Genomic DNA, 25,587 nt, shown 5'->3' with positions numbered 1-25,587 from the left:
ATCACTTGAACACACTTTCAGATCAATGTCAAAAACAGTAAAAGGAAGCATCAGTAACTAGAACTGATGAAAGACAGCGTTCCCGTCACTGTGACCTCAGCCCAGTACCAGTCACATCCCTAAACCCATGTGCCACACCATTCAGCCAACTCATCTATGGTTTGGGTTTTTTTTATTTTCCCCATAAGTTTTTATGTAGTTATGTTTTTTCTCAACATGTTGTCAAGGAAACCCTGCATTCTTGTAGCTTAGTATCCAGCTCTTTATTGCTATAGACACAAAATAATTTAAAATTTTGAACTGATTGATATACTTTCCTTCCCACTACAAAGGGATGCTCTTGATACCATCAGCTAGGTAGAGCTGAAGGAAAGCCTTTTTTTGAAGATTCAGTTCTTCCAAAATGCCTATGGGAAATTTGCCAATTAACTCTTCTATTTATCAATTTTAATAAATTACTTTACATATCAATATTCTATTATGCCCTATGCTATCCACTGAAAAATAGCCCCGTAATCTTACTGGTGTCCTCTGTTTTCCCTCTATCACAATTCCTCTCATTTTATTGTCATTGAATAATGTTGAGTTCCTCTACAAAAATGTTTTTGGCTTATGTGAGAGATGCCAGCTAAATTTCAAGTGATAATAATTGAAAGTTGCACACTCCTTCTATCCCTTTCTGTGTCATAATCTCACCTAATATTTATCCAGTTTTTTTCTGGGAAAAGAGGTACTATATGTATAATTATAGGTGTATGTACATAGAATGTGTGCATCGCTCCAGGAAACGACTGCTTTTCAACACCTGGCTGTGTAGGAATAGTGTCCCCCCTGCGCTGGTTAGCTCGCCGTGGAGCACGCTGCTCACACCCACGCTGCAGAGCACAAGGTCAGTCTCAGGGCTGGCGCCTGTCCCCTTGCACCTCGCGTGCCTCTCCTCTGACAAGTCCTTTCAGCATGCTATATACAACACTCTGCTCCATGCACGCCACAAAAGCGTTTCAGTTCTTATCACAGGCTTTAACATGCCATTTTAATTCTTACCCTCATGCAGATGATCAGTGAAACATACAGAACGCCTCACGCTACGGGGTAACTTCAGCGTAAAGACGGGATGTGGTCGCGTGGAAAGCGTACGTGGAGCTTCCTGGCAGTGAGCTATATTATTGTACTGGGCTTGTATTTCAGTTGTATGTCATGAGGAAAGGTATTTCTGACATTCTCTCCTTTGGGTTTCATGGAGCTACGTTTTTTATCTGTTGTCAAGGAAACACCAGGTTTTTTTCCCCCCTTGCTCATTAATGTCTGCATTTTTGTTTCCATAGCTACAAAGGAACCTTAGTGTTTTAAAATAGCAGTAATTGGATTACCATGACTTTCTGTAATTTATTGACACCATTAATGGCTCCGATTTTCAAAAGCAGACACCAAAACTGTATCAGCAGTTTTTCAGCTATTAACATTTGTTATCTCCTTGTCCTGAACTACTGGGTACACGCGAAGTCTTCAGCATCCAAACAGCATCGCTGCACCCAGGCTCAGACTCTACTTGGTACCGTAACTTAAGTCATTGAGTTCTTAACAGGAATGGGCAATGTGTTGTTATATTTAAACATGTTTTTTCTGTCCATGCTAAGTTAAATGCAAAACTGTGAAGATATAGTCTGTTTGTTCTTCTGTTACAAGTTACTAGAGATTCCTTAAATAACCACAATGAAATGTGACAGTTAACTTTTAATTGGAAGTTTCCCTGACCATGCTTTTCTTCTAAAGTACCAGGCAATAGGGTGGTAACAAAGAGAGCTCTTTACTCTTTACTGAAAGAGCATCTGTTTGGCACAAACTAAATTTCCAAACACCTGTCCCAAAATATCTTCATCTTGGCACACAATATGGGCTGAAATTGTCGAAAACTTTCTGCTTTTTAGTTGTGTTAGTTTTAATTTCTGATGGGCATCTGCAAAGAAGTGCAGAGGTTCTATTGTGAATCTGCTCGGTGTTAACCCTAACATCTAACATACTACTGATCCTTTTTAAATTTGACCCCAGAAGAATAATCTGGGAGAATTTTTACAGCTAAATACGTAGCCAACTCAGGACACAGGAACACGGAGAAAACACAATTAATTGAGAGCACCAGTGTTGCTAAGAATGGGTATTGCTTAGCAGGGGGCATAACTCACATTTTCTTAAGACAAAAACTGAAACTCCTAGACAGGCTCATCCGTGTGCCTGTCTGTCTGTGCGCACGCTGCTACCGTGCTGAAATTGTTCCTACGCCATCTTCTAACACTTCTGACTTAATTGCCTCTTTGAAGTGTCTACAAAGCACCATAAGTGCAGGTGCTATACCCTTCATTTCTGGTATCTCCAGTTCCTCCTGGCCTCAGCCTCAGCACGGCTTGTCCCACATCCCCTAACTCGGAGGCATCCCCAGTTGGGGCCTGGCAGAAAGCCACTGAATTCACCGTACGGACTTCCCACCGGTGGTGTCACCACTCGGGGCTTCTGCACTCTGACTGCTGAGTCCCAGTCAGTAGACACAGAGCAGTCCCACAGTCTAGCTTGACTAAAATTAACTACCACTTTAAAATGTTGTAAGAGGAGGACAGACAGAATGGCTAGGTATCACCTCTCTTTTTAGAAAAACAAGCTAAAGAGAGTCACCAACCTAAAAAGTTTACAATCTAGGTATAGAAAAAGGTGACAACAAATAAGTACAGACAAGGAAGTCCCTTTAATCTAAAATAGCAGTTCCTACTTTTTATAATGGATTTCGGCGCATCCTTGAGGCTAAGGCATTCTATTACCATAGAAACAGTATCCTGTGTCATTGTGGACCTCACTGTAGATGTGTGCTGTTATGGAAACAGTCATCTTTAACAGCTGTCCTCATGTTATATATTTCAATTATTGTGTTTGTAAAGATCCATTACTGAACTATCCTTTCAGGATTCATTTTAATAAAAACTATGTCTCTGAAGTATTTAGCAATTTAATAAATACCTGAAGGCTGCTCCAAATTAAAAATACAGCATTGGAACAACAAAGTATATTAAATTATTAAATGTATATTAAAATTACAGTGCCCTTTCAATAATTACCTGCCTTTCCAAATCTCTAGCGTCTGCAAAAATTTGGGGAAAAAGATAGTCTGTCTTCCCCAACAATCATTAGTAAAACTACTTCAGGAAAGCAAATTTTTAAGCTGTGTGTTCTGTTTTCTGTGGACTTCTTTGTGCACACATGCTATGTACATGCATGCATGGAAATGAAAGAAAAAACATAAGAAGGTACAGTGAGAAAATGTGCCTTAGTTGACTGAACCGGGAACTATGAATTCTTACATTTTAATCCAAGATGAACGATTCTTCTGACTTGGAAAAACCATTTAAGACAGATCTTGAAAAAGATACATGTGAGTTGGAAGCTCAACTCCCACTAATTTCTTCCTGGGAATTGAGTCCTTAGCTGATCCTAGAGCTTTGAGAAAATCTTCTCAATATTTTCATATTTGTAACTTCCGAGATACTACTACTTACTTACTTTACTACAGTTCTACGGGTATAAGTATTTATTTATTTTCTTGAATAAAGCCATTGAAGAATCTGTGACACAATTATAATGTTTTGTTTGAGTTAGTGGTAATTTGTCACTTAATTTATCAGATGTAAATAGCTTCCTGGCTAATTATATTGATTATACTATTTAGTTATTGTAAATTAAGACTGTAAATGCACACTTTTTATCTTTTAACTTTTACCTCTGTCTTTTTTTTTTTTAATCAAAATCATTTGTACCAAGAAGGTTATATCCCACCTCTATATCCCTGCACTAAGTACTAGTTGCTAAGGCTGGTAATGGGAACATTTCCTAACACTGAAAATCTGAAAAAATATTAATTACAGGTAGCATTTTAACGTGTATAAAGAAAACATCCAAGCATAATGGATTCACTGGAAAATTTCAAGTACCTCCACTGAGCTTCAGGGAAGCAGGAAAACAAAAATTACTCAGAAACATCAATTTTGAAACCCAGATAATTTCCCCTCATAAAGCCAGTAATGCAATAATACCTCAGCAATAGTCTTACCATCATTTAAATGCAATAATGTTCTTGTTAGGTCCTTCTAATTTAGCCATGAATTTGACTCCATAGACACTTTTCCTTTCCTAAACCAGACCACTAAAGACTGTGTTCTTGAATTTGGCTTAAAGAACATTAAAAATGAGTCTGCTGAATCCCCAAAAAAAGGTCTGGAAATCAGCTCTTGCACTGCTGTGGGCACAGAGGTGACTGTCTGCAGCCCGAGAGCACAGCCAAAGGGGTGAGGGGCTGTCAGGGCTGGTGCAGCTCAGAGACCAGTGCTAAACTCGCATTAAAACCCTCAGTCGATGGGAAACTCGGCATTCCACTCTTGGGATATGTAACAAGCCAATTAAGATGTCAACACAGAGAATTATATTTTTTTCCCCCTTCAAAATATTTACAGCCTCTCTAATATTAGTAAATTAATGTGCCAAAATCTGGAAAATGTTTAAGTAGATTTAAGTCAAGTGAAAAGGAATGTCGGTTATTTCCAGGACAAGCAATTGCTAGGTACTTTCACATTTTTACCTTGGAAAATCAATACAGCAAAAATAAAGTACTAGGGGGAAAAAAAAATATCTTAACATTTTCTTTAACTGTTTAGATTCTGCACACTTTGTTGTTTGGGATATGTGTCATAATTTATTTTGTTCTTATATTCCCAACTGCCAAAGAGAAGGGTTTGTTATCCTGACTGTTACCTGTGAAAGATTTTATCTTTGCAGTGCTGGTATTCCCTGTGGGCTCAGTAAGGAGTCTCTATGAACCCTCAGAGCTCTCAGTGCTTTCTCATGTTATTTCTGAAGAGACAGAATAAATTGATGTGCTCAATTTAACTAACAAAGCTGACAGGTGTGATCTTCCAAAAATTCTGCGTTAGTGAGGCTAACAGTTGTTCTCCTCTCCATTTATAGACATGTTTTTCAGAAAACATATTCTCTGGTATTTATTTATTAGCATTTCAGTTTTTGGAATGCAGGCCCATGCTGACTAGATTCTCTAAAAGGGAACAATAAAATACAGCAATTAAAACCAGACAACATCCCATACTCTCAATATAGGCCTTAAAATAAAGCCTACAAGCAGATGAGGTAGGAATTACTTTTTGAAGAAAATCTTCTCTAAGTGAGCACAGAAGAGGTTCGACATCCGAGTTTCGCCCAAGTCCTAGCTCTGCAGACATTTTTTTCATGTTTTTGATCCTCACAATTATTTAAATGATCAGATTCATAATTATTGAACTAAAAAGAATGTTCACCATCACTTTTCTAAAGAAGGGTCTTTCTTTCAGGTAGTTGTAGTTAACTTTTGTTTAAATCTGTGCAGATCCCTTGTATGAGTGTTCAGATGGTTTCAAAAGCAGTCCTCTAATTTTAAGTATTATCAGCGAGGATTAAGAGAGAGATGTATATGACACACTGATATACACATTTATAAAAGGAACAAACACTGATTTTGGAGTAACCAAGTTAAGTAAGTTTTAGTTGCTTCTGATACTGGGTTGTTTCCAAGTTCTGTGTTTAACGAAGCTTTGTGGAGGTTTTTTTATTAATATCATAGTTTTACTTAGAACTTGTCTTGCAAATGTATCTGGCAGCACCCGTCCCTGTTTGAGTCCATATGCTCAGGGGGGTGTTCAGCTGTTCAGACAGTGTTTGTTTTTTCTGTTCCTATGATACTCATACCACTGTACGTTTGGGAGCGCCTTACTTAGAAGATACATAGTATGCATATCTTGATTAAAAAGAAAAGCTGCTGTAGCTCTTGTACTCTTCATCTTACCCTTTTGTAAACCTTAATTTTTAATAATTACTGATTTACAGTATTTTATACTTCAGAGAGGTGCTGTATGCTCAGAATTTACCAGTAGAAAGTGTATATAAAAACTATTCTTATTTCTGAGCATAAAAAACATACACTGACAATAACCAAGAAGGCCAAGCTCCAGTTTTGCCATCTTATTAGTTATGAACCTGCAGGAAAAATAATGCATATCTTATTGATTTAGTGCAGAACTGATATAAATATTATTCACTTGTGCATCAACTTGAAGTAGTTCTTACATGACTCAAGTTTAGAGAGAAAAATAAATTAAGGCAGCTAGTAAGGAAGTGTTTCAATGTACACTATGCAAGAACTAGATATGAAAAATTACATTTTAAATGGTTGTTTTGTGAGAAGACTAGTCACTGTTAAAATGACTTTTTGCAAATATTTATTCCTTGTTAAAATATTTTTAACTTCAGTTTGTGGCTGTTAATGTGTTGGACTCTATACACACATAACAGAGAATGTATGTATATCCTGAAGAGATGGATGGCATTAATCCAAGTTGGCTTAATCATACTATGGTAAGTTTAATGCTTTCTCAGTGCTTTGAATTTAACACTTTTTTCATTTCTACATGTTGTTTATTCCTTTAATTATTGCTTTTGCTGAAGCACTAAGTTGCAGACAGATTAGTATACAGCTTAGTTTCAGCATCACATTGTATAGGTAGTACAATGATGAAAAAGCTTTTGTCTCCCAACGTGCTCTCTAACTAATCATCACTAATGAAGCTGCACAAATTAACAACAGTAACGGGGGTGGGGAAAGGCCTAGAAAAGCCTGAGTTTCCATGACTAAATTCCGTATTTGTCATGTGTGCTGAACCCTTTCCATCCTTGGTACAGAGTAACGTGTAACAGTACAGAGAAAACCAAGTGTATGGTTTTTCGGGTAAACGACACATGGGTAGAAGTTAAGGCTGTGATAACATTAACTTGGTGTCCTTCACAAAGTGCAACGCTTCAAGTACTGTTCTGTACATGTATTTTTAACAGCTTGTATGTCCTCGTAATACTTAATTAAATTCTTAGATCCTTTTTAAGTTGTTGCATAAATTTTACTCAGATTTTCTTATTGTGTGTTTACTAGGCTTGTACAAGCCTGTTAAATGTGTTTGGCTTTGCACGAGGTCAGTCCTAGAGGATATAGTGGAGTTCTTTCACAGGAATTCCAAGATTATAACTTTTCCACATATTCCTTTCATTTTCTTTAAGTGTTACAATATTTCACAGTTAAGTACATAAAAAACCATCCATAGCCTGTAGTGTCAGACAGTGGTTACAGTACAGTGCAGATTCAGGCATTTTATCTAGCTGGACTCTGCCACTTAATTTTGATCACACCATCTTGTTGCCTTTGGTCTTTCCTAAATGGAAATCTATTATTTTTACAACAATGATAATTTTATGGGATCTGTTTATTAGTTTAAAAAGTCTATTAGAGAATATCATGAAAGAAAATACTTGTGCCCCAGCTGTACATGAAGCGTATTCTATTACTTTATTTGCATAGAGGATACTTGCATTATGTTTCCATCTTAAACTCTCCTATTTGATTAATATTTTTAAATTTGTTTTAGGTTGGATGAAATAAACTCATGAAAAACCTTCAAAAGACTGCTTGGAAAAGGTGGGCCTTTTTGATGAAGCTACAAATGGGAAACGACCACTGGCCTGGTAAGACAGCAAAACCTCTGAACTGTTTCGTCCCTCATCCCCAGAAGGGGAAGGGCCATTTTCTGGTGCAGTTTTTGACTTTCGGGCCAGCTGTTTCCCTGTGGATTGTCAGTTCCATCAAAACACCAGAATGTCTGCTCAGCTCGGAGCTGGGAATTCCTGCTGTCAAGCCCAGCTGAGAAGACTGGGAATGAGCCTTCAATTGCGGTTACTATTAAGGAGCCAAGGACTGTAGCCCGGGAGATGAGGTCTTGTGCTCTTAATCTCTGAGAATGGATCCTGCTCCTCCCCAAGAGATGGCACATACAATGCCAGTACTAAGGACGGTGTAAGTAGCCTTAAATCCAGGATCTACCTGTTCTCTGGCCCACAAAACTGAAAAAAAAAATATTTAATGACTTGCCTTCATTATGGCTCTGTGGTCAGCCACTGACAGCTAGAGGTGTCTCAAAACTGTTTGATGTATAATTGATCTGATAGTTGTCTCTGTGACAGTTAAGATGTCAGCACTGATGACTAAGTAGCCACTTTCATGCAGTAGTTTGTGTATGAAGAGTTCTCAAGTTTTATTTCCAGGTTGCAATTTCTTTAAACCATGTCAAAAGATAGCTGACTGAGTAAAAGATTTCTGAAATAAAGAGCTTTATGCAAATTTTGAATACAGGAGCAAGGTTTGAAGACCATGACTTACGTTTGTGATTTAACATGTAGTATGTCATGACCACAACCTGTCACCACTGGTTCTTCAAAGTTTTGCATTAGGAAGTTGCATTCAACAAATGTTTGATAGCACGGTGTGTGTTTATAAGAAATGCTGTCTTCTTTAGAATTAAACAAGGATCTGATGTAGGGAAAACCATGATTATTTCCAAACAACACAAAATCACCAGCAATTTCAAAGTACTTTAAAATATGTAGTTTTGTCTTTAATTGTGCTGTTACTGTGCTTGCTCATGAGTTGTGGGTGATAACATGTGATTATCATCTGCCTACTTGATCACATGCACATTTGTGATGCTTGCAAGAAAAAACATTATCTGGCTGGTAACTGTCATATTATGCAGAGCTTAAAAGACTGTTTCCCAGACAACAGAATAGTCATATTGCATCCATGAACTGCACGCCGTTGTGTATCTGCACTTAAGTCAAACACCCGGTGGCAGCTGCTGCTCCCATTAATGACACAGACGAGATGGAACTGTTTGTATAGCCATAATCAAGCTCCCTGAACTACGGAAGTCAAGGAAATTTCACAATTAAAAAAAAATAAATTAAAAAAAAAAAGTCAAAATCCATGGTTCTATCAAGTCATACAGTCATCTTGTTACAAATGTTGAGTCAGGTTTTAGATTGAAAGCAAATCATTCACTAGCCAAAAGGCATTTGAGGGCCACATACTACCTGTTAAGACATAAATACACATAAATATAAATACAAGTGCACCTGTATAAAATGGTAGATCATTTCACTACGGCAAGTTGAGTATGTTAAAACAAAACACTACAGACAGCAGGTGCAAGACCTAACCTGAAGAGTAGCCGGTACGAGGCAATGAGATGGCCAGTGTGTGCATTTATGGGTTTTACATTTTGTAGCTGTCAGCTGGGAGAAAAAGCTGATAAGAAAAATAATTATTTGCATTCAAATTATATAAACAGTATTAGAGGCTGGTTAGTGTAGCCAGTGTTAGACAGTGTGCTTCACAACTGCAGGAGATGTGTCACGTGCTCGATAAGGAAGGTGTTTGGCCAGTTTTGCATATGAGGCAACAGTACTCTGAAGGTGTGCAGCTTTGAGCCTCTGAGGACATTTTATGGCAGAAGAATAAAATAAAAGGGATCTGAAAATCTAATGTTTGTTCTAGGGCTAGTGCCAGATCATTCTATTAAATGCACATTTTTAATATACCCTAACTTAAAGTAAATGTTCTGAAGCAAAGATAATGTCTGGATTTGTTGAGGGTTTTTTGGTTTGGGTGGTTGGGGTTTTTTTTGGTGTGATGTGGGGGATATTGGTGGGGTTTGGTGGTTTTTTTTCAAGGTGTGGTGGTTATTTTGGGGAGAGACATTAAATGCTAGGTAACAAAAATTCAGTTTCTCCTTGATGTTCTTAGCTTCAGTTAGCTAAATATGACTGCCCATTAACAGTGGTGTAGCAGTATCGTCAATCGGCTGCTCATGTACCACACTATTCTCTCACAGTCAGATGGCCACAGGTTTCTGAAGATCTTATCACAATTTTTTTCATTTTTCACTTGTCAAGAATGACTTCAAGTGTGAGTGGAATAGTAAATGGATTTGCTTACTGATCCTGTGACATTTGGTCAGAATATCCTGTAAATTTAAAAAGGGGTTCCCTGGGGTGTGTCATCCCCTCTGTGAGTACTGTGGGAGATCCAGGGTAGAATCTGATGGAAGATTTTACATCTATATATCTCTTTCATATACAGTTTCTGACTGCAATTCTGCCTTTCAGAGCTTCTCCAAAAAAAAGCCAATTCCATGGTCAAGACAAAGAGCCCATTTTCTCTTCAACCAAAGACTATAAATCTTTTTGAAATATGCATCACCTTCTGTGATGAACTTACTAAATTACATTCTGTGAATGCTATCTAGACATACTTCACTATTTCCATACTTAAGGTACCAAACACTCTTTATCTGACATTTAATGCACAGGTCTACACCAGGATGCTGTAGTAGAAGCTTGTACTCTAGGTTTTTCTCAGGTTTTTCTGTCTTGAAATCTCAGTCTGCCTTTACCTGAGACATTGTATATGCTTTATTTAAATCACGTCACGGAGAGTTATGAGTAGAATTGCATATGTTATGACAAGTATCTTCAAAGGAAAGAAAAGCTATGTCATCATAGGTGAGGGCTTCTGGAAACTGAAGTCTAAAAGACTGTTCTGGAGTACGTGAAGCATTGCGTATAGAGAGTGGAATACAGAGACAACACATTCCGCCATAGAGAGTGGTGTTTATTTTAGCTTAAGGCAATCCTTTGAGACAGGAATCATATACTTATGAATAGAGGGGGAAAAAAGTAAATGTTTCTTCAAAAACAATTATCAAACGATGCGTTCAAGTTGGCTGCTTAGAAATACTCTTTAAAAAGTATCACCTTGGTAGCACTGGCTCTTTTTTGACTGGAGAGAGAAAATTCAGCTACCTGTTCAAATGAAAAGATAAAATGGCATGCTAAACAAAGTTGAGTATGATTTTAGTTTTATGAAACTAAACAAAGAACAAAAAGATCATACAACAGGGAGAAAACAGCTGCATTTTTCTAAAGTTATTAGGAACCTAATCAAGGCACCCTGAATGCTTTATAGCATGGATAATGTAAGACCATTGACGTTACTCATTGACTGCAATGATTTTGACTTTCTGCCCCATTTGATTTTCAAAAGGCTTTTTGAGGTACTGCTATGTTACCAGTTGTTCAAAAGTTCCCTCTTCCTAGTACCTACATACTTACCATATACAGTTCTAAAGCTACATTTAAAAAATTATTTGCTAAAAATTACCATCTGTTGATTTTTAGGAATTGATAATATTTGTCATAGCAGGTTCTTAATGCCTAAATTTGCATGAATAAATGTTTGTCAGTTTATTAAATGTAATTTTTCTCTCTTCTAGGCTTACTGATGCAAACTTTCTGGCATAGACAGCAGAGTCCTGTGATTTGTATATGCAATTCTGTGTAGACAGTGAGCAGAGCAAATGTGTTAATGTGTGTAAAAACTGAGCAAAGGAAGTGTCTGTGACTTGCTTCTAAACTTTTCTGTAGGGCAGGTACCTACCCAAAATGCACCCGACCATTGTAGATGATAAAAAGTTGACAGATCTGAAGCCTCGTGAGGGAGGGATGTGCTGCTGTCCTGTTCATGTGCTGTCACCCTACACAGGGATTCAGTGACTGTCAGGGAAATATGATCAAACCACATTCGCTATTATTATCTGGTATGCAACCTGGTAAATAATGTTGATGAATTAGTAATCTGACTGCTTTATTAAGTGGAAACACCAGTATGGAGACCTCCTTCCCACAAACAAATCTCAGATGGCTTTCAAAAGATCGTATGTTATTTTAGAGCTTAGAAATTATTTTGGGAGCCAGATTGTTTTAAATGTGTCAGAGAAAAAAATGAGCATAATTTTGAAACACGAAATAGATTTGCAATGGTATCATTAAGAAATTATATCCCTTTTTTTTAGGTCCCCTTATCACCATGCTAGAGAATAGCAGCACTTTTGGACTATGGCTTTTGTACAACAGTTGTGTATGCATACACATATATGAAAGATTTAAGCAGTAGAAATATAATATATATTAAGAAACTCCAGGAAGAATCTTTTTGTGCAGTCAGTATTGGAAAAAAAATTGTCAATCTGCATATAAATCTGGGGAAAGGAGTTAGTACCCTACTGGTTTTAGTCATAAGAAGGATGAAAGTGTATCTCCCCTTTTTTATGATATAGGAAATAGAATATTGCAGCTGAGAATGAACAATTCTCGTTATATACTCTGCCTTTTGTATCACACTTTTTCCCCAAAAAGATAAGAAAAGCCATCTGAGACAAACTTCTATATCGTGGTTTGCACTCACTGCACTGCATTTCATTTCTGCAATAAGACATGTACTCACAAGTGATTAATAGTACATAGAATCAAATTGTGTGAGTCTGGGTTTGATATTGCCCCATGAGCAACTGACTTCTCTGTCCTTTATTTCTATTCCATAGGTTTACATGTGGTTTAAATTCCTGACATAAAAGAGTGATTTGGAAACTTTCTGACCAGGCAACCAGATCTTCTGAATCTTTACAGTCTCGCAGGGTTCCTGCTGCCTGTATTTCACTTGTCTTTGTGATGAAGGCAAACGTTGAAGGTGAGCGTACAAAGATGCTAGAAGGTTGTTATTTATATACATGTTATCTGAAAACTTCTGGATTTTTTCAGTCCTTTTGGGAAGACAGTGGCAGAAGCAATGGATTTTTGGATTTTTTTATTACTCATTGTAGGTTACCTTACCTATGTCAGAGGTCAGATTGGAAATTACAGCCCCTTTTACCCTTTAACTAGCAGAAGATGAGTACAGATCACTACCATGTCGGAGCGGTGGCACTTTCCTCGGGTGTAGAGTACTACAGTGCATACGTGCAGGGCCATTTAGGCTACACTTTCAGAAATTATTTTAAGTGGTCTAAGATGCTGTTGTCGAAAGGACCGTTGTGGCCATATGTTCCTGTCTCCTCCATTTTTCTGCTGCTGAAGTCACACAGCTGATCAGCCAGTTACAGCAGTAAACTGGTCCAGCAGTAAGTCAGGTCTTTGTTGTAAGTTTCAGTTTCTACCAAATTAACCATGTTTAACTAGAAGACATAAAATAGGAATTTAAAAAAAAATAATAATTTGGGGATGCTTCTTTGCTTTTATGTTGAGTTTTCATTAATATTTTTGAAGTACTGAAAAAAGGGCCTGGACGTATCTTTCTAATTTGTTTCAAGCAAGGAATTTCTGCCTAGATCACATCTTAACGTGGAAGCAAAGAACAATTTATTTCTGCGGAAAAATAGGCTGTGGATTTAGGGGTGGGCAGCCCTTTGAGAGTGGCTGCTGCCGGGACGCAGAATCAGAGTAGGGATCTTGCCCCCTTTCGTACGGTAACGCTTAGCGCTGCGGTACTCCGAGGTGAGTTTGCTTGCGAAAGGCGGAGTAGAGTCCCTTCCCTCCGGCGGAGCAACAAGCAGCAAGGCTTCATGTAGGGAACCTCGTGGAAACGCAGCCCCCTCTTGTGGTTTTTGCATACGGCAGGCATGAATCGAGTCAACTTCATTTCTGAATAAAAATAAATATACTTGGATCTTTTCTCTGAAAGCTGATATGTTACTGCTATTTCATCTCTTCTTAGGAGGTAATAGGTATTAGTCTCAGGATAGAAAATTATAATCTGCAAAAATTTTTATTTGCATTCCCTATGCAACTTGACAGCCATTTTCACCAGAACATGGGGGACTAGAGGAAAGGGATTTGTTGGCTATTTCTATAATCTGATTTTTCTTTAGATTGAGGGAGGAAGAGCCCTAAATACTAAAGAAGCGGGGAAAAGACTCTCCTCATTAACCAATAAAGTATAGAAACAAATACATGCATTTGGTTGCTTTACACAGTTCTGTTTTATTTTGGGTTGAACCAGATTGCGTGATACTAACAAATACCAAGTCAGCATTTGCTAGTGGATGATGAACAAATGTACTGAATTTAGAAAACTGTTGAATGTCTAGCTAAAACCAAGCTATGACTCCAGTAGGCACAGCATTGGCTCCATCAGCCCCGACCACTTGCTCTTGCAACCTCACTGCCTCCTCTGCCGCACTAGCACAGCCTTTCTGTGATTTTTCAGTTCCATTCATGGTTCACTGTGCAGAAAGCAGAAATTCACCTGCATTGTTCCCTTATAGCGCTCGTCCTGGCCACTCTGAGCAGCCATTCCACAGCAACAGGAATAGCGGCTCAAGAATGGGAGTAACGGACCTCAGATGGCATCTGTCCCGGCCAGTTTAAACAGCTTTGACAGAACTTGAGAAATCGTTGTGTATAGTTCGACAGTGCAGCAACTTTGACTGAGGCAGGTAGCTTTAAGGTAGTGTAGAGCTCAGTGGTCTTAAACACTGTTTGCTGCATTCCTACCCCTTCCCTCTGCCCTGGGTCAAATGATGAGCCCAGACATCAGCTGTGACAAGGAATTTGGCACTACATCAGTTATGAAGAAGGAAGGTGAAAGGGTACGGAGCAGGAGACCAGCGTGCTGAAGCAGTAGGAAGCAGCTGTTAGAGCTCAACATCAGCAGTCAAACTGGTAATGCCACGCATAGGGTAAAAACCTGGTAAAGAATGGTGGCTATTTCAATAAAACCACATTTTCAGTATTGAAGAGGAAATATTTTTATTCCATCCGTGTTTCTTTGAAGAGAGAAAGAGGTGCACTGGAGCATCTGAGCGCTTATCCATGATATAGTTTGAGTCCTGACCTTGTAAATGTACCATCATGTAAATTCATTTGCAACTAACGCCATGTTTTCAGGATGCGATTCATTGTGTAGTGGTGGCATTTCCCCATTAGTGTCTCCTTTTGATACTAATAAGAAATCTGGAAGCATCAAAATGACTTGAACAAAACTCCTATTAAAGTATGAGCAAAAACTAGAGGAGCTGGTACTACCCTATATTGAGATATTGCTATGCTTTCTTTCTGAAAAGAATAGTAACTGCTTATTAAAAGTACAATTTGAGGTGACCTTTTCATACAGAGATGTATAATGACTTGCAAGGCTTTAAAGGGCTGATTCTGGAAGCACTGAAAAGAGCACTTTGCTATCCAACAAAGCTTTTTTAACAAGTACATACAGGAAAATACAGCCGAGCACTAGCAGCTTTGTATACTGAACTGACTGCTGGTGGTGAAAGAGCGCTCACAGATGGGGTAGTCATTAAGAACTGTATCATGGAAGTCATTGAAGAGGTATGTCTGGAAAAGGAAATGTTGATAATGTCAGTTTTCTGCCCGCTGATAAAGAGTGGGAACTTGTTTTTTCCAGCTCAAGAAAAGGGCAAGAATTTTGAATGGTCTTCATTAATACTGCATCCAAATACTAATATTTCACACACATTAAAACTTTTAATTTCAGATGAAGGAACTGGTGCTGTATTATGTACATTATATATAACGTATTATATATTAGCTATATTTCAGAGTATGACAGGGGGAAAAATACACCACCAAATACGTTTTTCTTAAGTGTGTGAAACAGAATCACAGAATCATTCAGGTTGGAAAAGGCCTTTGAGATCATGGAGCCCAACCGTTAACCCGGCGCCGCCAAGCCCACCACCAACCCACGTCCCTGAGCGCCACATCTACGTGTCCTTTAACCCCCCCAGGGCTGGTGACTCCACCACCTCCCTGGGCAGCCTGTCCCAGTGCTGGGCCACCCTCTGGGGAAGGAATTTTCCCTAATACCCAACCTAAACCGTTCCCGGCCCTGGACACGCTCCAGCCCCTCAGGGTCTGTCCTGCAGGAGGGGCCCGAGCTGGGCACAGGGTTCGAGTGGCCTCAGCAGGGCCGAGCCCAGGGGGACGGTCGCCGCCCTGGCCCTGCTGGCCACACCGTCTGGGACACGAGCCGGGCTGCTGCTGGCCGCCTTGGCCACCTGGGCACTCTACCAGCGCATGCCCAGTTGGCTGTTGACCAGCAACCCCAGGGCCTTTTCTGCCAGGAAAAAAAATTGTAAACTTGTAGTAAACTTTCCGCAGTTGTCATTTGATAACTCTGAAGTGTTGTGATACATGAAGCAGGGTAAGCAACGACAGCTCATATCCTGCCCATGGCAAGGAAGTGCCCAGTTAAATACAGAACTTTCCCCACTTACTCTTCACTGTTTCAGCCTTCTGCAGTCTTACCACTGTAAAATGTGGTTGTGGTGATCCATTATGAAGGCCACTTCTGACTTTCATTCAGAAGTGCAGCTTCAGTCACTGCCATTGTCACCAAAACCTTTTCGGTTCTGAATTCAGTGACACTTAGTACTGCAGAGTGGTCGGGTTGATCTCTAGGATTAAAGCTTTGAACCAGGATGGTGTTCGCTTTTCTAAGTGTGATACAACACCTGTATTTTTCTTACAGAATGCTAAATTCACAATCGTCTAAGCCTGAGTGGGTTTGACAGTCTGGGGGTTTTGTGGCCATTGTGGAGTGCATGAATGATCTGGACCTACTGCTGGAGATAAAGTGGCTTTTGGCTTGTGAGCTATTTCCTGACATTTATGCTTTTCGGTCAAAATGATGGGATATTTTACGAGGCTGCTTAAAGGGGACAACTCACACCTCCGTGCTGGCAAATGCGGGTCTGAAAGTACAAAATCATAATGCCTTGTTCTGCAAGTAAATTCATGGGGACCTTAGAGCACTTTCATACACAACGGCAAAAGCCATTTCAAGTCTTTCTTGGTCGCGCCAAGAAGATTGCCCTGCTGAAATCTATGTGAGGCATATAATCACACGGCCCATCTCACGCATCAGCTGCATTTAGCAGAGTCATAAGCAAATACACCCTGAAAGATATATATGAACTAAGTAATCTGACCATGGGTTTCCACAGATTTTATATTCTTTTGTAGATGTCTGTTATGGTCCTTAATGATTATCTTGGTAGTATCTGGGGCTGAACAAACTTAACTGAAAGAATGTTTTCTTTTATTTCAATTATTAGAGAGATAGTCTCAACATACAGGGGAAAAATACAGAATTTTATAGTATTAAATTCTTGGTCATAAAAATGAACACAATATTGTCAAGATGCAGTATCATTAATGAAAAGAATTCTTATGTTTAGGTGTGCAACTTTTTCCCCTACAAACGAGCATTTTATTTTCCTAAAGTCTGGCTTTATTATTAATTATAATTTTGTTATTCCCTTTAAAAGTAGGCTTTATAAGTAGTTCAGCCCTTGATACCGCTCAAATACAGAAGCTTACTTGAACAAAACTCCTGTTAAAATAAACCGAAGTTTATATGAGCAAGAACTGCTGAGATCTAGCTCTGAATCTGCACCATATATTGACATGCTTCCTTCCTGGAGATGTAATTTTGCTTTGCCTCCAGTAGTTAACATTTCTTTTACAGAAAAAAAAAAAGATGAGAGGCCTAATGGGTAAGTGGTGGGTATCTGCTACATTGCCAATGTCTATTTCCATCTTCCACAACTACATATTGCACTCTGAGATCCCTCAAAATGCTTAGCATTTTTAACAATGTTTGCAAAATTCTCCAGTTGCAAAAATCACTCAGTGGGTATTAAGACTACAATGGATTTAGAACTGACTTGCATTCTCCCAGAAATAACTTTGTACACTAATAGATTACAAGCATGTTAACAATGTTTAGAAATAGTACCATGAGGTGGAAGGGTCAGGAAAAAATAAGATCAAGATCAGTCTCTCCAGCAAAAATGTACTTCCCTAAGAGCTCTCACTGAAGTATTTGCTACTGACTGAATCTGGTAGTTTATTATGAAATAGTAGCTGCTTGTATAATAGCTTTTGTATTCGATGTTCAGTGCGAACAACAAGAACACGCGGGACCATGGATTCAATGATCTTAAAGGTCATTTCCAACCTAAATGATTCTATGATTCTGTAATATTCACTGCATCTTTCCACAGACTGGCTGGGATTTCTGGCACTGCAGAAAGTTGCTAGAAATGTCAAGTAACCTATTTCTGGGAAATTTCCTTCTCCCCCTTTTCCAGTGAGGTGATTGCTATGCAGTTACGGGTACATCACAGCTCCTCGCCCGGTGAGAGTTGTGCCTATGAAATGCTGGGCTGCTGTCTCCCCGATTGAAAAAATACTCCTGCTACACAAATGCAAGACACTTTCAACATTGTGATCTTGATAAATTTAGAAGAAAATGCTTGATGATGTGCCACAAAATGCACGCAGGTTTCTTTGTTGCTATAACTGATCTCTTACTGCTTTATTAGCCTCATCAACCACTTCTGGTTTATTCCCAGGATAATGAAGAGGAACAGTTCAGGACAGTTTTTTGAGACCCCTCTGTTCTGGAGCAGCCCGGCTGTTACAATGGGCCCTTAACACGGGAAGCAGCGCAAAGGCTGTTCTGTAACTGTTCGTTAGGGAGTACCTCCCAGGCGGTACTTACAACACGAGTTGCTACGCCGCAGCCGGTCGGCCCGGCGGGGCACGGCTGTGGTCGCTGTGCACGGGCTCAGACACAGCCGGGCGCCCCCCGCACACCCCGCCACAGCCCGGAGCGCCGGGGCCGCCGCACCCGCTGCGCGCTCACGGCCGCGGGCCGGTCCATCCCAGCACAGCGGGGTGCCGCCCGCCGCCTGCCCCGCGGGCCCGTTCCGCCCGAGGCGGTAAGGGAAGGGCTCCCGGTGGCCCGAGCGAGCACACACCACCGGAACTCCACCGCACCCGGTAACGCCCTGCGGACACCACCCGGCTGCACTCATGCAAGGAGCGCCCTGTGACACGGCAGCGTAACGGGGAACGCTTCCGCACGTAACGGAACCTCAGCTCCCAGCTGGCAGGAACCGCTCGCCACTCCCGGGGCAGACCCCGACGGTCGGGTCGGCCCGGCCCCGCCCGCTGGGCCCGGGCCAGGCCGCCCCGCCACCGGAAGCCGCCCGCCACGGACCGGAAGCGGATCCGCCACGCGCCTGCCGCCACTCGGCCGCAGCGGCCCCGGGCCCTTAGGCCTGGCTCTCGCGCGGCGCGTGACCAGTGACGTCACCTCGGCGCCGCCCGGCGGTTGGGGCCCCGCGCCCCGGCGGTGGCTGCGCAGGCGCGGCGGCGGGCGGCGGCAGGGCCCGGCCCCGCGGGTGCAGAGCGGCCGGTGCCGGGACAGTGCGGAGCGTCGGCGCCCCCAGGCCCGCGCCCGCCGCCGCCATGAAGATCTGGACCTCGGAGCACGTATTCGAGTAAGCGCGGCGCGAGGGGGAGGCAGGGCCGGCCGCGGGGCCGGGGCCGAGGGAGTTGGCCGCCCCGGGCCGCTGGTCTCCGCCCCGGGCCGTTGGCCCCCGGGCCGGCCCCGCAGTCGCGGCTCGCTGGCCTGCACTGACCTTGGCCCCGCGCGACCTTGCCGCGCCGGGGCCGCCGCCGCGGGGAGCCGCTGGCAGGCTCTGGGCGGGCAGGCTGCCGGCCCCGGGCCGCCCGGGGCGGGGGGCAGCCCAGCCAGCCGAACGCGGGGCCCGCCGCCAGCTGCGGCGGTTCTGCGGAGAGGCAGCGGGTGAGGGTGCGGGGCCGCCGGCCGAGCGGGGCGGGAGGCGGAGCGGGAGGTGTACCTGTGCCGCTGCGGCTGAGCACGGCGGGTGAGGCGCTGCACGGTGGGGCTTGGGTGCTCCAAACACCAGCGCTGAAAGATAACGCGAAGAAAGTCGGTGTTAGAAGAAAGGAACAGCTTCCTAAATTAGTATTAGCGGAACCTGGAAAGAAATTGCGGTTTTACGGCGTTATGTCACAGGGGAATCACTGGTAGCAAATTGTAAGCCAGGAGGCAGTGGAACTCGGGGGTCCTGATCAGTCAGGTGTGTTGTGTGCCGAACCTGCACATACCGCTATCCGATCCACAGCAGAGATGTCTTCCTCAAGGGAATGGTATCTGTAGGGTTGAGAACTGGAAATTTAACTGCTTTAAATATATAAATCAATGTGTTCGGTGTTAATAGCAATCCTATTACAAATTGAAGGTGTGCAACTTTGTGGCTTGATTCTGTTTGGGCAGTCACCCCTGGGAAACGGTAACGACGGCTGCCATGCAGAAATACCCGAACCCCATGAACCCCAGCGTGGTGGGAGTCGATGTCCTGGACCGGCACGTAGACCCCAGCGGGAAGCTGCACAGCCACAGGCTGCTCAGCACGGAGTGGGGAATACCCTCCATCGTGAAATCGGTGCGTACTGTGTCACAGAGCTTGAAGAGGGTGCCAAGGGAAGGGAAGCTTACGGACCAGGTGTGGTAGTAGACTTAAATCATTTTGTAACTTTAATGCCTTACAAATACAAGCATTTACATATTGGGGAAAACTCAACAGCAGTACACACAGTGACTTCCTGATAACCAAAAGTTGCCTAAATCTTAGATTGCTTCTACTGTGAAAATGAGATTTGTCTCACCTGAATAGTTTTAATGTTAAGCTGAACCCTAATTCTGTTGTATTGGTGTCTGTCCCATACAATAACCACTACTTATCCATTTAAAGGCACTATAAAAAGTTGCAGTTGATTAGCATTATTAATTCCTTGTGTGATTGTCTGTCTTCTAGCTCATTGGCACGTGCAGAACAAAGACATATGTTCAGGAGCACTCCGTTGTTGACCCAGTGAAAAAAACAATGGAGCTTAAATCCAGTAATGTAAGTAGCTGTGTTTGCGCAGTTGAAATAGATTACGGATTATAATAATACCTTGTAAATTTAGAAAGGAAAATAGTCTTGAAAATTGCACTTGAACACTACAAGTAAAGCCTTTAAGTAATGTGTTGGCTGGCTCTGTTTTTCAGAAAGGAGCTACTAGGTTTTTGGAACTTGTTGGGACTGAAGTATCTGAACAGACTGAGCTGGACAGGAGTAATTGTGGGGGCAGCAGGGAGGGATGTTATGAAAAAAAAAAATTAAAAGCCATTTGGTGTACGCTGTCACAGTTTCCTTGTCACGCAGCGTTTTGCTCCTTGTTCTACTCCCATCAGTCTGGTCCCACTGCTGAAGTGTTCGTATGAATGGCAGTTCTTACACATGGCAGTGTGTACTGGTAAATGATTCAAAAACTTAAGGAGAGGGAACTAGATCAGCAAATGCTGAACTTGGAGATTTCTCTATCTTGTTCTACAACACTAATACTTGCAGGGGAACTATAATATTTAAATCAGATACAAGCATTAATTTTGAAATGCATTTTTATTTACTACATTCCTTTAATATTTTTATCAAGGGGTAATCCTGTCTTGTATTTTACAGATTTCATTTACAAACCTAGTGTCAGTAGATGAGAGGCTTGTCTATAAACCACACCCTCACGAACCAGACAAGTAAGTACCTCTTTGTTCTGAGATTGCCCTGAAGTAGACTTTGGCATTGAAAATTTTCATGGTTTCCCTTGAGCAGATGACATTTACATCACTTCTACTATGGTAACTTGTCTAAAAAATAATTAAATGGACTGTCACTTTCTTGAGTGGCAGAAGTGCTTCTGCAGAGCAGTACTGGGAAACTTGGTGTCATGCTGTGATGGAGTCCAGTTCAGATCAGCTTTTCAGGGAGTTGTCCTGTGTCCTGTCTGTAACTGAGTTTGTATACATCTTCAGTTAGCAGCACCTTATTTTTGATCTCTTCATCGGCCTCAGCACAGAACCTGCACTAGTAGACAATCTATCTGGCTTTAGTCTATAATTTTGGAGGTTTGGGGGCTGGGTTGGTTTGTTTTTTCTTATGTTTAATGCTTACTGAGTCTATACTGCTGGAGCTAGTGGTAAGTGAAAGGTCTTTCTAGGGATTCTAACATAAGAAGCTTTTTCTCTCATGACAGTCAGAAATATTAAATCCCTGTTGTTGAAGGAGGGATGTGTTAATACTGTTTCCCCAGTATACCTTTGCTCCAGATCTGTTGTTTCCACACTGAACTTCCTGCTGCTAAAGCTGGAAGTAGTTGACTGCCACAAAAGGACACTTGGACTTAGTGGGAACTCCTAGTTTTTATTTTATGAGTAGAAGCATAAAGCAGTTAAGCACTGTGGAAGTGGGTTGTGTTTATGGGGCAAGAAGTTCTGTGTTATACAGCGAAGCTGATGAGGGAATGTAGTTGTTGGGGAGGAGCAAGTTTCTTTCAGCAATGCATTCTTTTCTAAGCTCTTCAGAATAATTCAGTTCCTGCTCTCTGTTTCAGAACCATTTTGACACAAGAAGCAATAATATCTGTAAAAGGTGTCAGTCTCAGCAGTTACCTAGAAGGGCTAATGGCAAACACAATTTCTTCCAATGCTAATAAAGTAAGTATGTCCCGTGTGTAAAATGTGTGACCACTGGCTAAATGACAAAGGGAATAAAAATATCCATTTTACTTTTTGGCTTTGTTGGCAATCTTAGGAAGGGTCTGCATAGTTCTGCTGCCTTTATTGTAGAGTATGTAGAGTACTGTAGTTATTGCTCAGCTTGCTGAACTAGTTCTCTGTGAATGGAGATGATAAATTACCAGCAATGCTGTCTGAATCTTCACTGGAAAAAACATCTCCACTCAAATAATAGTCTGGTGCTGTCACTCTTTTGCTGCTCTCTTGATGCCATCCTATTAATTTTTGCTATTAAAAAAGGATATACATCCAGACAGGTCTGAAGTAGTTATGTGGGAGTAATGAAAATTGTGGTTTAGTTGAGAGTCTGTCCTTTGGGAATGCAAAGGTATCTTGAGTTCAGCTTCAAGAATGATAAAACAATCTGGGTAAAGAGTCTTTTGTGGTTCATAATGTGAGCACTGCTGACATAAGGAATTTTTTCATGAAATGTAAGGCAGTACATGTTCCTGCAGTACTGTGGTTATTGAAGTAAAAAAAAATAACCGCAGAGGCCTGTATTTCTGTACCTTTTCTTCCTTTTCAACTACTGTGTCTAGTCATTTTCAGTAAGATAGGGATTAACCTATTTACTTATTTACCAATACACTGATAAATTTGTCTTTAACTGTAGGGCCGTGAAGCATTGGAATGGGTAATTAATAGACTGAATGCTGAAATTGAAGAGTTCACAGCTTCAGCAAGAGGAACCATGAGGAATTCAATGGCAGCAGCAGCATTTGTAGAGAAATGATAGTAAATATACCTGTATTTACTAATGAGATTTAACAATCTGAAGCTTCTCTCCAAATCTGAATACATGTATCCTTTGTTATTTAAAGGCATACCTGTATATTAGGCATGTTTCAAATTTAATTTGGAGAAGAGCTGAATTCTTACTAATGAGGTTGATACGTAAAGCCTGGTTAGTGTATTGGTTCAGCTGGACCGAACTTCGGTTACAGATGAAGAAATAATTTTCAAATATAGTTCCTGTATTTACATGAACACTAACTTATAATGTTTTCGGGTATGAAATAGCTTCATTTAGCGATGAGGCTGTATGTGGTGAAGACTGGCATGTTAAGTTAACTTCTGTGGAATTTTTATTTTTGTGTGACTTACGGACTACCTCTTTTCGGACCAAACCCAAAATTAAGCAGAATGGTTTGTTCCAGCATTGTTCGGTTTGTTAATTTTTGATAGTTGTATGATACAACTTGGTTTAATAGAAAGCTTATTACTTGATGCTTGAAATACAAAAGAATGTACAAAATATTTTTTGATAAGCTTTTTAACTTGTTTGACTGGTTGAGCTAATATGGTACTCGAATTGTTTTTCAGTGAACATAGGTAAAACATATGAAGTGTCTCTTACCTACTAAGACCTAAATTCCATTCTGAAATGCAACATTAAATGAGCTGGCTGTGCAGTAACTTAAAAATTTATCTTAAATTTCTATAAGAAAAGTATCTCCGTTTCTAAAAGCCCAGTAAATAAAGGGGTACAATAAACATAGAGCTTTAAAATCTTGCAAGCTGCCAGGGCATTTATGAATAGTAGATGTTCACTTCAAAATTTCGAAGAACCACATAAAGGACTATAAAAACCTTTTTGAAGTTGGTTAAGGAGATACCTAAACGTAAGAGGAAGTAATATTAAAAAATGTTAACGATATGCTCATTAAATTGATCACGCTCCAAAAATAACCTGTGACATCAGCTAAATACGGTGTTGTCCTTTAAAGTGTTCTAAGTTCCAGAAGTTCCTTTACATTTTGAACTAATTTGCTCACAATACAAGGCTCTCTAAATTTAAACCTTGAGACTAAAAAGTTTTCTACAGTTTGTGTTTGTTTCTTGGTACTCATTAGATTCTTGGTACTGTCACCAGTCATTAGTTGCAGGAACTTAAAGGTCAGACCTTGACATCCTTCCTTCCATAGTGTACCAGTCTGCTGGTAGTCCTGTTGACTGCAGCAGGGGCTGCCTGTCCCATGAGGCTCCTTCAGTATGAAGGAAAAAAGGAAAGGCAGAGCCCTGAATTACCAGATGTGTGTATTTTGGTGCCAGAGGCTTTTCCTGGAATTTTGGTTCTAAGCTTACAAGTAATTTCAAGACTCTCTTAGCCTTAAAGAACTGTAATGTCACCTGTCCCAGCATATTTTATGTTGCATGCCATCTCTGTTACATCAGAATTGCCTATTGAATAGTGGCTGCTGCATAGGGAACCACAGCTCATTTGAAGTGGTAACACATGGGAACACATTCTTCTGCAAGATTTGTGTAGGGGGAAGAAAACAGGTGTATATATACAACTTCTAAAAATTTAACTATTCTACATATTTTTCTAAAAAGAAATGGTTTGAGACTACCTTACTAAATGGAAATAACTGAGTTTTGCCATGCTTTTACAGCATGTTATTACAACTGAAACAGCATTTAAATTTAAAAAGTGTGTGAAACCATTTCTGATAAAAATGCAATGCTTGAAACTCATTTTAAATGTTTGTTTAGCCATTAGCATCACTTGGTATTTTAAAGTCAATTTTTTTTCTTTTCCTAATTTTTCTGCACTAAGGACTGCATAGTATAAACTCACAGTTTGCCCTTGCACTGAAAAAAAAATGTGTAATTTTTGCAAGCATTCACCAACTTTTTGAAAGGTCGTTATTATCTTTCATTTATATGCCTGCATTTTCATTCTGTCAGAGAGTATGACTTTCTGTATGTGGCGCTTTTGAAATAAAATTTTATCTGAATTCTAGCTAGTTCCTGAAACTTTCTGATCTATTTGTTTTTTATAACTGATATGTAAGTAATTAAAATTAGAGGGGTGAAGAGGTACTCTGGTGTTAGTATCTTCTTTTATTGAAATGCATATCCTAAAATGCACATTTACAGCTGCTGTGGTCTTTTTTTTTTTTCTTCTTTAACTGCTTTTTTGCAAATCTGACACGTTAACTAGTGACCTTGCTAAATCCTGTAGAAAGATTTTAAATCTCTGGACTGAGATTCATATTTACCTGTTAAGGAATATGTCTCAGCAGACGGAATCTAGTGCTTGCTGTTCTTAAGAGCAGAAGAGAACAAAATGTTTGGGTCCTGACAGTCATGTAACAGCTTGTCTGTTTACCCCCAATTCTCACAGTGGGAGACTGCACCTAAAGTAGCTTTGCTTGATGGGGAGTGGGGGGCTGCGTGTGCAGCAGTTACGGTGTATGTGCTGTCTTATCGCAGGGGAAGGAAGAAGACAACCTGCCCTGTGCTCGGTGTGTGTACCTACTTGGCTGGTTTCTTCGCCAGCCACTTCAGCAAGTCATGTGTTCCCTGTGGATCAGCTTCACAGTGCTCTGCAG

At 40.7% G+C, this 25,587-nt stretch overlaps 1 protein-coding gene across 1 annotated transcript; it reads left to right on the top strand.

Annotated features, from left to right (window-relative positions):
* The first annotated feature begins 18,923 nt into the window (after window positions 1–18,923).
* Window positions 18,924–24,994, top strand: PRELID3B (PRELI domain containing 3B). Its single transcript, XM_055721954.1, has 6 exons — window positions 18,924–19,106; window positions 19,910–20,078; window positions 20,451–20,540; window positions 21,141–21,211; window positions 22,066–22,168; window positions 22,863–24,994. The coding sequence occupies exons 1-6, from the start codon at window positions 19,075–19,077 to the stop codon at window positions 22,980–22,982; spliced, it is 585 nt and encodes a 194-aa protein (XP_055577929.1). The 5' UTR covers window positions 18,924–19,074; the 3' UTR covers window positions 22,983–24,994.
* Window positions 24,995–25,587: the final 593 nt, after the last annotated feature.

Source organism: Falco cherrug, chromosome 10 (assembly GCF_023634085.1).
Source record: "Falco cherrug isolate bFalChe1 chromosome 10, bFalChe1.pri, whole genome shotgun sequence".
In the NCBI taxonomy this organism is placed as follows: domain Eukaryota; kingdom Metazoa; phylum Chordata; class Aves; order Falconiformes; family Falconidae; genus Falco; species Falco cherrug.
The sequence above is the reverse complement of the archived record's forward strand: the minus strand, read 5'-3'. Positions and strand labels throughout refer to the sequence as shown.